Genomic DNA, 12,660 nt, shown 5'->3' with positions numbered 1-12,660 from the left:
TTGAAATACCTCAGTTAAATAATTAACAGTTGTGGCCATATACTTTTGTCCATATAGTGTATGTTACTATAATTTTGGGCATTATAATATGTTAAACAATGTAAAATAAAATGTCTATATCCATACATTTATTTTATTTCCAGCAGATGGATGCAAACAGAGGAATATCTCAGATGGAAAATTAATTTTATGTACAGATTTGGAAACGGAAGAGAACATTACACAAGATTCTCCAGCAGGAAACCCCACTACCCTAAATATACATCCAATACTCCACAGAGCAGATAAATCATATGATCCCTCTAATCATGAGGAATATTCTCCTGATAATATAGATATTGTTAAACATAGTACAGCTCATACAGATGATAAAATATTTCTATGTCCTGAGTGTGGGAAATGTTTTACACAGAAATCAAATTTTGTTGAACATCACAGAACACACACAGCTGAGAAAGAGTTTACATGTTCTGAATGTGAAAAATTCTTTCCAAACAAATCACATCTTATTAGACATCAGAGAACTCACACAGGTGAGAAACCATTTACATGTTCTGAGTGTGGGAAATGTTTTACACGTAAATTATCTCTTGTGGCACATCAGAGAAGTCACACAGGTGAGAAACCATTTACATGTTCTGAGTGTTGGAAATGTTTTACACATAAATCAACTCTAGTTGATCATCAGAGAACTCATACAGGTGAGAAACAGTTAACATGTTCTGAATGTGAAAAATTGTTTCCAAACAAATCCCGTCTTATTAAACATCAGAGAACTCACACAGGTGCGAAACCATTTACATGTTCTGAGTGTGGCAAATGTTTTATGCAGAAATCATATCTTGTTGAACATCAGAGAACTCACACAGGTGAGAAACCATTTGCATGTTCTGAGTGTGGCAAATGTTTTACATGTAAATTATCTATTCTTAGACATCAGAGAACTCACACAGGTGAGGAACGGTTTACATGTTCTGAGTGCGGGAAATGTTTTACACGTAAATCATCTCTTGTTGCACATCAGAGAACTCACACAGGTGAGAAACCATTTACATGTTCTGAATGTGGGAAATGTTTTACACATAAAAATACTATTGTTAAACATCAGAGAACTCACACAGGTGAGAAACCATATTCATGTTCTGAGTGTGAGAAAGGTTTTACGCAGAAATCATATCTTGTTGAACATCAGAGAACTCACACAGGTGAGAAACCATTTACGTGTTCTGAGTGTGGGAAATGTTTTACACGTAAATTATCTCTTGTTGTACATCAAAGAACTCACACAGGTGAGAAACCATTTACGTGTTCTGAGTGTGGGAAATGTTTTACACATAAATCATATCTTGTTGAACATCAAAAATTTCACACATGACAAAAACTATTGGATATGAAACAAGTTTGATTACATTAATGCGTGTGTATGTGTATGTATATTTATATATATATATACATACTATTTTTATTAATAAAAGGGGTAGAACAAAACTTTGTGTTGTCTAAGTATATAAAATCCCATATCAGAGTTATTTTTCCAGATTTGTTATAAATATAATCTACCAGAATTGAACTAAGATATTGTATCTTTAAGTATTACAAAGAAGAATTAAAATAGGAAAATAACATGTACTTCCGCCGTCCCTGTGCACACGATATCTTCATATCCTGTTCCTGGATAGGTTTCTTATATAAACACACACTTTAATTTCCATAAGACACACCTAGTCCTGTCCTTTATACTAAAGTAACATCCAATTCTTACAGAGTTCTCTATATAATACTAACTATCAACGCAATATAAAACCCATAGTGAAAATGGAGATATTTGTATGAAAAATCATATTTACGCACATATCTCACAAGAAACTGTAAAAAGTTTAATTTGTGCACTCATCATCTCCCGCATTGACTATTGCAATTCCCTCCTTACTGGTCTTTCCTAAATCAGACTCTCACCGCTACAATCTGTTTTGCACTCAGGGGCTAGATTGATTTTCTTTGCATCGTTCTAACTCTGCTGAGCTACTCTGTCAGTCTCTACATTGGTTGCCTGTTTTTCACCCAATCCATTCTAAAATGCTACTAATAACATACAAGGCCATCAGCGAAAGTGCATCAACATCTCCTCACTTGTCTCAAAATATCTCCCAAATCGACACCTCAATTGTGCGCAAGATCTGCGTTTCTCATCCACACTCATTGCATGCAACCATTCCCGATTACAGAATTTTTTTTGGGCTGCACCCACTTTGCGGAATTCCATCCCTCGCACAATTTATTATTATTATTATTATTATTATTAATTTTTATTTATAGGGCGCCACAAAGTATCCGTAGCGCCATACAAGGACAAACAATGGCACAGTACAAGGTGAAACAGCACAGTACAAGTAACAGTAAGCACTATAACTCTGGGGGCTCAGGCACAGCATGAAAGAGAGGGAGGGAGGGGAAAAGTGAGTATAGGCAGGTAACTATGGCCCAAGAGGGTGGGCACGGATGACAGGTTGAGAGTCACTGAGGGGAGCGGAGAGAAGCGAGAGGAGGCAGAGGGACTGAGGAGGTGAGCTGAGTAGCTGGAGAGCGCAGTTAAAAGTGATGGAAACAGAAGGTAGGAGAGCCCTGCTCAAAGGAGCGAACAATCTAAAGGGAGGGGAAGACAGACAGACACATGGATGAGATGGAGAGACGGGAGAAACGGAGACGGAGTCGAGGAAGGGGGAGAAGGGAAGAAGGGATGAGAAAGAGAGGTAGCCGACCGGTGGGAGTTTAGGCATGAGACTGGAAGGCTTTAAGGAAAAGGTGGGTTTTTAATGTTCGTTTGAAAGAGGACAGATTAGGGGAAGTTCTGATGGAGCGGGGGAGCTTGTTCCAATGGAGGGGAGCGGCGCGGGAGAAGTCTTGGATACGTGCATGAGAGGAGGTAATCAGAGGGGAAGAGAGGCGACGATCGCAGTGGGCGGGAGGGAGTGTGAATAGAGATAAGGTTAGAGATGTAGGGAGCAGTGGAGTTGGCAAGGGCCTTGTAAGTCAGAGTGAGGAGCTTGAAAAGGATTCTGTAGGGGAAGGGGAGGCAGTGAAGGGCTTGGTAGAGTGGGGAGACAGAGGTGGAACAATAAGGCTTTCCTCTAGTCTTCAAATGTGCAAACGTTCTCTGAAAACCTACCTTTTCAGGGAAGCTGATAAAATGTCTAAACCACCCTCTTAACCTCTTTAGGTAACCCTGTTACCACCCTATGACAGCATTGACCTCCTGTGCCACTCTGTCATGTGAGCTGGGAACCGACTGGGCTTGCCTTGCCACCATCCGCTTTATCCTAAATTGCACCCCTCTAAATGCAGTAGGATGGGCTCTGCTGCCATCACTAGGCTCCTTCACCGACACCTTAACCACTTCCTTCTGGGTCACTCTCACTGCTAGTTATACCTCCTTGTTGTACACCTGGGCTGTTACCCCTCATCTCTTGCTTCAAATCAGGGTTGCTGTGGATGGTTCTCCCCGGCTTATCACACTGGCCAGAGCTGCAGGGTAGCGGGCACAGCGTTGGTTCTAGATGTTGGGTCCCAGCCTAAGAACAGCTGGTTAATGGATTAGATTTTGTCTAATCTGTAAATCACAGAAATTACAGCAGGTAAGTAGGCGTCAAAACAGAATCGTTAAGAAGTGATGTTTATTAGCGCAAGAGGTCCTAACAAGGTCTGTTGCACACTAGTTTGAGGTACTAGTCATCTTCACAAGTTACAGATGGAATAATACAAAACATAGTCAAACAGGGCTCTTTTTATACAGTTTTGGGCACATAACCTGCCAGTAGGTAATCCAGCCTCCTGCCCCTCTAACCAATCCAGGCTGATTCATGCAGCCTGCACGTGAATCAGCCCAGAGGAGTTAACATCTTTTTACATTGTTGATTGTGGCAGGAGGGAGTGTACGTCTCCCCTGACCACGAGCTGCCAGGGAGAGAGACCAGTTCCCGGGGCTGTAGCCCCTAACCTGCTGCTCCTGGATCTTTGAGCTCTAATATGTGGCTCAGCCTGCTGGGTCCCCCAGGAGACCCTGCATCTCCTGGATTCATTTGAATCCAGTAAGCTGTGCTGTAAACCCCTCTGGTATCCACTGAAAGCTGGTAGTACACCAGTTACTACCGGCTGCAGCGCCTGAACATCAAATATATTAATTTTATACATTTAAACTGTTTACATTTATACACTCCCGGCGCCCACTACCGGAAGGTAACCCTTTCGATGCTGTGCTCCTACACACATATACGCGTTTCACTTAAAATATTTAAATTAACATTTACATACTCCACGCCAGGGTTTAACCCATTCAATGTTGTGGCGCCAGGTATTACACTCCTGGTGCTGCAGCGCACATTAAAAACATAAATAAATGATGATCTTCAGTTCCTCCTTTACACCCCTCTTTCTTCTAAGACCATCTTGTTTATAGAGCTGTGAACATCCAGATGCACCATTAATGAATAATCAGAAGAGAACCTGACTCTTGAACGAGTGTCCTAATATGTACATTTTAATTTGAAAAAAATCACCTAAAAATGATTTTTTTCTTGTCCTCAGTAATATAAGGCAAGAGGAACAGCATAAATGAAGGTGAATCCCATCACTCACAATGACATCGGGACTCTGGGGTACAAATAGTCGTTTAAAAGAAGAGAATCTAGGCAGGGACAAATGTGAATGACTCCTATCCTTTGTACAGCATATCATGATTGACACTATAAAAATATAATAATGCTGCAGAAAGACTGATCTTCCTCTCTCACCGCTCCGCGTCTGCTGCACCACTTTGCAATCCCTAAACTAGCTCACTGTGTCCTCCAGAATCAAATTCAAATTACTTCCCTTTCCCTACAAAGCCCTCAACACCATCCCTGCATACATCTCAAATCTCATATTAAAATACTCCCCCTCCCGCCCTCTTAGATCTACCTCTGACCTGCGCCTTGTCTCTTCTCTGGTAACCACCTCTTACTACAAGACTTCTCCGTGCTGCTCCCCACTTATGGAATTCCCTACCATGCTCAATAAGACTTTCCCCCAGAATTCAAATCTTTAGACGCTCTTTGAAAACCCATCTCTTTTTTAAAGATGACCTTATCCCCGATAATACTATTCACACTAATGCACGCTGTCCCAATCTCCCCTCTGAAACACATGTACTCCTCTTGTTTCAGCTGTACCCTCTTCCATGTAGAATGTAAGCTCTCTAGTGACCTATTTAGATGTCCAATAGCAAGCCACTGAAAATATCAGACCCTCCCCCCTCCCTACAGCAGGTGTACCTCATGACCATGGAGAAAATATATCCTTATCGAAACAACAAAGATTTGGAGTCTATTGTAACACTACAATCCACCAAACCCCTCTGCTAACAACTCTCAGACCTTCTTTGGCAATTACCGTATGTTCAACTTGCTATACATTTGCACCAATTTGACCATTCCTTTTGCTGCGTTTGTCCTTGAACCTGCTGGATCCTGGCGGTTGTCCTTGGTTCCTATTGTCTCCCTTCCCCATCTCCTCATTTTCATTTCCTATATTAACCATAACCTCTCACCTTCATTACACACAGACTTTTTCCTACATCGTTCATATGCTCAAATGTCTGAATTTATTTTTGCAATTTCATCACTTTGGTTGTAATGAATTTGTATACTATCCCATATTTAAATGTTTCCTAATGTCTGTGGCAAAACTCGACATGGTCAAAGTTTTGAAGGAGAGATATCTAGAGACTGAATTATGCTCTAAACTAAAATGCTTGGTTACTGAATGGTTATTATTCATTTATGTTTTATATTTCTAATATGTCCCTGAACCCTTAACTTTACCAATCATTTAGTTTCCCCAAAATATTGTAGACCACAGGGGCCATCCAGGAAATCAAATTACTGATTTAGTGGCTATGTATAAAGATTTATATCTTAACCATATCAACATTCTTAAAGCTATACAACATTTTAATATTAGAGCTTACTAGCTTACAAATGCACTTATAGAACGCAACTGTCTGTCTTTCAATAAGGTAATTTTGCATACTATGTTTTTTTTGGACAAATTCATCGTAAGACTGTCCTAGTGACTATCCAAACATTTTTTTTAATTCTTTTTTTCATTGTAACTATAATCCGCAGTAAATGAAATTAAATTCTTTTTCTTCTTATTTCTACTCCAAAAAATTGGCCATATAAAGTTGTCTAGTTTCTAATAGCTTTTGGTAATAAAATTTTCTGGATAGCCCCTATCTTTAAATATTTGGGCATAAAGTGGGGTTTGTTATTCACAAATCTCTAGATCACTACAATTTGTTTTTATACAACAAAATTGTATACGGTAAATATGTATAATTCATTAAGGCACGTAAATGCTGATACTCGCCATATTTTGCGTCAATTTGCTCTGCACGCCCAGAAACAAGCCATATGCCAGAGGACGCAGTTTTGTCCAATTCACTTTTGAGCGCAAGGGACCCTACTAGAGTCTACGATTTCAGGGGTAGAAAAGGGAAGGGAATTGGCGTAGGTACGTAGTCAATCTACAGCAAGGGAATGCAAAGCTTTAGTGCATGCAGCAGTATCCTCAAGCTTTGGGCATCCCAAAGGTTCTTGTTTTTTTCTGTCGTATCACCAGCTACAAGTCTGGTGTAAGTGCCGATTACATGACGGCTGTGTATACAGCTAGAACATGTGTTTGCAATCGGGAGCAATTGTAACAATGCATTTTATGTACAGTAAACATAACATGCTAATAAATATATTTCATGGAGAAATTTTAAATAAAAAAAGTATTTTTTTCTATTTTTGAATGTTTTGTCATTAATGACTATATTATTAACAGGTGACATTAATTGAAGATTTTATTTTTCTGTACATTTTTATGGGACTTTATATTTCACATATGTCATTTATCCCGCAGTGTATGGTCTGCAAGGACAGACCGGACCTAGACCCGTATTCAGCAACAGATGTATCTTTACATCCGTCTTTCAAAATAAAACGCAGTATGTTTGTTTTGTGTGCCTCAATGAAGCCTTTGATCTGTTAACGGCGCTACAATATACACACTCGACCGGGTAGTGTTGATATATTATCCCTTTGAACTCTTCATGTTGATGGATATTCCTTGTTCTGTCACTAAGCTCAGGCAGTCAACGGTCCATAGAGTCCATCTGATTTCAGCTGGCTCAACTTGGATGTCCGACCAGTGAGATCACTCTCCACACCTGCAGTAGGTAAACACTCCGCAATTGAGCCCCAAATCGTCCAGCCTAAATGGGAATAGCAATCTGCTTTTATTGATATGATGTGGACCAGTAGAGGAGTTTGTACCTACATACTACACTGTAGACCACTGACTTACAAACTCCCCCCCCCCCTTTTCTTCTGACCACATGAATCCAGAGGAAGACATATTAACTTTGATTTACACAAATTTTTAAAACCAGATATGTGGGATAAGACACACCTCTTCACAAATTACATATTAATGAAAGTCTCTAATTCCTGCTAGGCGGCTCTGCCCACACACACATAGGCAAACAAAACTAGGAGACACAAAGGGCTTTTTAGTCTCTTTCCTAAAGGATCTTTAAAGAGACCAGTAAGGATTCTTATCTCCTCTCCCTTTACCCTTTGTACACATCCACATGGCAGACACAATGGACACAGTAAGGCCGAGTATGGAAATGCTGAGATTGAGTACATGCTGAAATATATATTATTGGGATTGTGATCTGAAATACTTCTGACAATGATATGATTGGTATTGAATTGAGATAGATTGAGTTAATATGTTAGTTATTGTATCATATATGTTGAACTGTTATGTGAATTGCGTGTTAGATTTTGTTACCGATGATATACACTACTGTGCAAAAGTTTTAGACAGGTGTGGAAGAAATTAACTAATCTGAGTCGGATGTTTTCGATCTTTCACTTAGCAATAAAGTGTCAACAGGCTGTGTGTATAGATAACTGGACTCTGTGGCTCCCAGTGATGGGCAGATACATATTCAGGCAGCATATATTCCCCATAATAAAGAACACATCAAAAGAATATTGTTCATAATTTCTAGAGATCTGTATATAATTATAGTCTGCCAAATTAGGCCTTCCACAAGTGTCAAGCTTATTGTCCACTGTGCAAGAGGATTCAAGAATGAACTATCTAGAATACTATATAATATTCATGTTCCATATGTATCTGTACATAAACTTGTAACCTGTTCATTAAAAGCTAAATTATGTTTCTGGGACGTACTGGAGAAAATATATTTGCTTATAAAATGTAAGTGAGTCAGAAATGTGCTTTGAATAGGAGAGAATTGCCTTTATCTCATACCGGAACATTCCACCCCACTTCGAGCACTGGTTATATGTAAATGTAATATTATAACCGACACTTATCCACTCCCAAAAAAATCTCAAATGTCACTCTGTCACCCTATGTAAGATTTATATAGACAAATCTTTTTACTATAGGGGTTTATCATAAATAAAACATTTCTCCAAGCAGCCCTTATGTAAATTTACAAAACTAGGGGCAATATTGTCCACATTACAGTGCCACGTTTGTATAATAAAAGTATCTATGAAATTAAATCAATTATGTGTGAGACTACAATCTATCAGATCACATAGTCTTTATGTAACAAACTCAAATCTGGATCCTTCATCAAAAATTAATTTCCCAATAAAATGCTCTTCTCGTGTTTAATTAATGTATAAAAAGAGATTGTACATCAATGGTGGCCCATGGAAAGTCATCTTACCATATTAAGTCCTTCCATTGTTTGTAAAATTGCTGTAGTATCTTTCACATACAGAGGACAACTCTTTAACATACTTATTCAAGAAAATCTCAACATATTCAGTGGTCTTGTTATTAAAAAATGGAATTACTGGACAAGTCTGTATTCCTGTTATGTCCCTGTGGAAAACTTGCACTAAAAAGAAATATCTAATTTCAGCAACACACACATAAATATATATATATATATATATATATATATACACACACACACGCACACACACTATATGGACAAAAGTATTTGGCCACACCTGTCAATTATTGAATTGTGGTGTTTCAATCAGACCCGTTGCCAGAGGTGTATAAAATCAAGCACCTAGCCATGCAGTCTCCATTTGCAAAAATTTGTGAAACAAAATGGGTCGTTCGGAAGTGCTCAGTGACGTCAAGTGTGGTACTGTGATAGGATGCCACCTTTGCAATAACACGGTTCGTGAAATTTCATCCCAACTGCTAATATTCCATGGTCAACTGGAAGTGATATTATTAGAAAGTGGAAGTGTTTAGAAACAACAGCAACTCAGCCACGAAGCGGAAGACCATGTAAAAGTCGCCAACGCTCTGCTGATTCAATAGCTGAAGAGTTTGAAACTTTAACTGACATTAATGTAAGCAAAAAAACTGGCGGGAGATTAATGGAATGGGTTTCCATGGCTGAGAAGCTGTATGCAAGCCTCACATCACCAAGACCAATGCCAAGCGTCAGATGGAGTGGTGTAAAGTACACCGACACAGAACTGTGGAGCAGTGGAAACATGTTCTGTGGAGTGAAGAATCACGCTTCTGTTTGGCAATCAGATGGGAGAGTCTGGGATTGGCGGATGCCAGGAGAACGCTACCTTCCTGACTGCATTATGCCAACTGTGATGCTTGGTGGAAGAAGGATAATGGTATGGGTTTTTCAGGGTTTGGGCTAGGCCCCTTATCTCCATTAAAGGACAATCTTAATGCTTCAGCATGCAAAGTTATTTTGGACAATGCTACGCGTCCAACTTTGTGGCAAGTTTGGGGAAGGCCCTTTTCTATTCCAACATTACTGTGTCCCAGTGCACAAAGCAAGGACTACAAAGACATGGTTTGATGAGTTCTGTGTGGAAGAACTTGACTGGCCTGCACACAGCCCTGACCATAACCCCATCAAACACTTTCGGGATGAACCAGAACGGAGATTGCAAGCCAGGCCTTCACATCCGACATCAGTGCCTGACAACATAACGAATTAATGGGCAAAAAGTCCCACAGAAACACTCCAACATCTTGTGGAAAGCCTTCCAAGAAGAATGTAAGCGGTTACAGCTGCAAAAAGGGGGACCAACTCCATACTAAAGTAAATGTAATTGAATACAATGTCATTACGGTCCCTGTTGGTGTAATGGTCAAGAGTCCGAATACTTTAATTTAGTGTATTATTTGTGATTATTTATATGAACCTATATGTAAGTTACAAATAATTTATTTTATTCCTTATTAGTATCAGTGTGAGATTTTATTACCGAACTGTACAGATATCTAGTAACTTGCTTTCTACTCTCCAGTACAGGTCCATTGATGCTAAAAGTGCCTCCCCTATAAATCTGAGGTTACCGGAGACAAGTGGGTCCTGCTATCATCAACTTCCCTGGCTATAGCCTCCCTGGGTATCGTGACAGCAGAGATCACTCTTGAAACATTTACTTACAATGACGCAAAGTCAATTATATCATCATTTCAATATGGGATCAATCAACTAAAGTTAACTGGCTTACTAAGACTAATGAAAGACTGACGGTTACTGGCAAAGGGTAGGTAGCCAGTATACATGACAATATAGAATTCCAGGAAATGACACAACACAGGAGCCTGTTAGCGGACCTCTATAAGGAATAGCTTAAAAATTAAATATATTGTCAACCAACATCTAGCACATGGGACTTCCCCTACACACACACACATATAATTGGTCACTCTCCCTTAATATTTTATACAGGGTATTCCTTTATCAGGTGCTCCCTTCTTACATTTTCTTTTCTCCTCTTTAAATAATCTTAAAGAGGTCAACTTGATTGGTAATAACAGATTTTTTACCCGATTTATGTACTGATCACATAGTTGTATGTCATGTCTATGTATGAACTCTCATTTCATCTAGATTCAATATATAATAATTTTAAAAAAATAGGTACAAAATAAAATCAGATTGGACCTAAACAATTAATCGCTGTGGAAACTACATCACACATCATAGGAGGTATTTGAAATCAGACCAGTATGTACTTGCATAGCAAGAATGGCAGCACAGTGGCTTAATGGTTAGCGCTTCTGCTTTACAGAACTGGGGTCATGAGTTCAATTCCCGACCATGGCCTTATCTGTGAGGAGTTTGTATGTTCTCCCCGTGTTTGTGTGGGTTTCCTCTGGATGCTCCGGTTTCCTCCCACACTCCAAAAACATACTGGTAGGTCAATTGGCTGCTAACTAATTGACCCTAGTCTGTGTGTCTATATTAGGGAATTTAGACTGTAAGCTCCAATGGGGTAGGGATTGATGTGAGTTCTCTGTACAGCGTTGCGGAATTAGTGGTGCTATATAAATAAAATGGTAATAATAATAATAATAATAATATAAGACTATTCTAATGTCTAAGCTATTACATATATTTTAATGTCACATCAATTAAAGCACAATTGTTACAGACACATAGTGCAGGCAGCCATTCTGGGGACATTCTTTAGCATGCAGCCGATCAATCCATTAAGTACCTCCATGATGTCACTGGATGTACACCCATCATGTGGTACATCCCACAAATCAGCTGCCACGACTGTGTTCTACTGTACATGCTAGAAGAACCATCATACATTTAGTACTATATATACAGTAATGGTAAAGTCAACGCACACTATGTCAGATGTGTGTGTGTGACGTGACCCCAGCTGAGTGCAATGGTGATCTAGACTGCTAAAATGCTCATTGAAGTTATTCTTTTGAATGTATCACTTTCCACAGTAATAAGTAGTGTGCACGAAGTTCCACAAAGAGCTCTCTGTTCCAGGTTTATGTTTGTGGCCCACATACTATGTATGTGGATGGTAATTCAATTCTAATGTTAATATAAACTGTATGACTGGAGATTTACATTGGCCTCCATAAGTTAGTGATGTCAAAACTACCTTAGAACATAACTATGTAAATATATTTATGCCTATTTTAAAATTTACATTAATAAAATCTTAAAGAGAATCACAGCAACCTTGTTTCATGTTCACTTGCTTTTGTCATGTGTGAATTTTCTGATGTTGAATAAGATCCTATTTGTTTGTAAACCATTTCCCACACTCATGGAAATTGTTTCTTATTTCTGGGAGTTCTCTGATGTCTAACAAGCTTTGACTTGTCTGTAAAACATTTCCCACTCAGAACATGGTAATGGTTTCTCACCTGTGTGAGTTCGCTGATGTTCAATAAGATTTGATGTCTGGGCAAAACATTTCCCACATTCAGAACATGGAAATGGTTTCTCACCTGTGTGGGTTCTCTGATGTGTGATAAGTGTTGATTTCCGTGCAAAACATTTCCCGCACTCAGAACATGAAAATGGTTTTTCACCTGTGTGAGTTCTCTGATGTCTAATAAGTTTTGACTTGTCTGTAAAACATTTCCCACATTCAGAACATGCAAATGGTTTATCACCTGTGTGAATTCTCTCATGTCTTATAAGCCTTGATTTGTTTATAAACCGTTTATCACACTCCAAACAAGGAAATGGCTTCTCACCTGTGTGAATTCTCTTATGTGCAACAAGACTTGATTTCCGAGCAAACCATTTCCCACATTCAGAACAAGGAAATT

At 39.1% G+C, this 12,660-nt stretch overlaps 2 protein-coding genes across 4 annotated transcripts in view; one reads left to right on the top strand and one right to left on the bottom strand.

The window, feature by feature from the left end:
* Positions 1 to 1,416, top strand: part of LOC142108571 (uncharacterized) — an 83,247-nt gene extending 81,831 nt beyond the window's left edge. Inside the window, exon 9 of the mRNA XM_075192340.1 lies at positions 144 to 1,416. Coding sequence (XP_075048441.1) covers positions 144 to 1,375 — 1,232 coding nt within the window. The 3' untranslated portion in view covers positions 1,376 to 1,416. The remainder of the gene's footprint in view (positions 1 to 143) is intronic.
* LOC142108564 (uncharacterized) overlaps positions 1 to 12,660 on the bottom strand; it is a 625,828-nt gene that overhangs the window by 112,209 nt on the left and 500,959 nt on the right. The gene's annotated exons all lie outside the window — the stretch shown is intronic.

The sequence above is a fragment of the Mixophyes fleayi genome, chromosome 12 (assembly GCF_038048845.1).
Source record: "Mixophyes fleayi isolate aMixFle1 chromosome 12, aMixFle1.hap1, whole genome shotgun sequence".
Taxonomy (NCBI): domain Eukaryota; kingdom Metazoa; phylum Chordata; class Amphibia; order Anura; family Limnodynastidae; genus Mixophyes; species Mixophyes fleayi.
The sequence above is the reverse complement of the archived record's forward strand: the minus strand, read 5'-3'. Positions and strand labels throughout refer to the sequence as shown.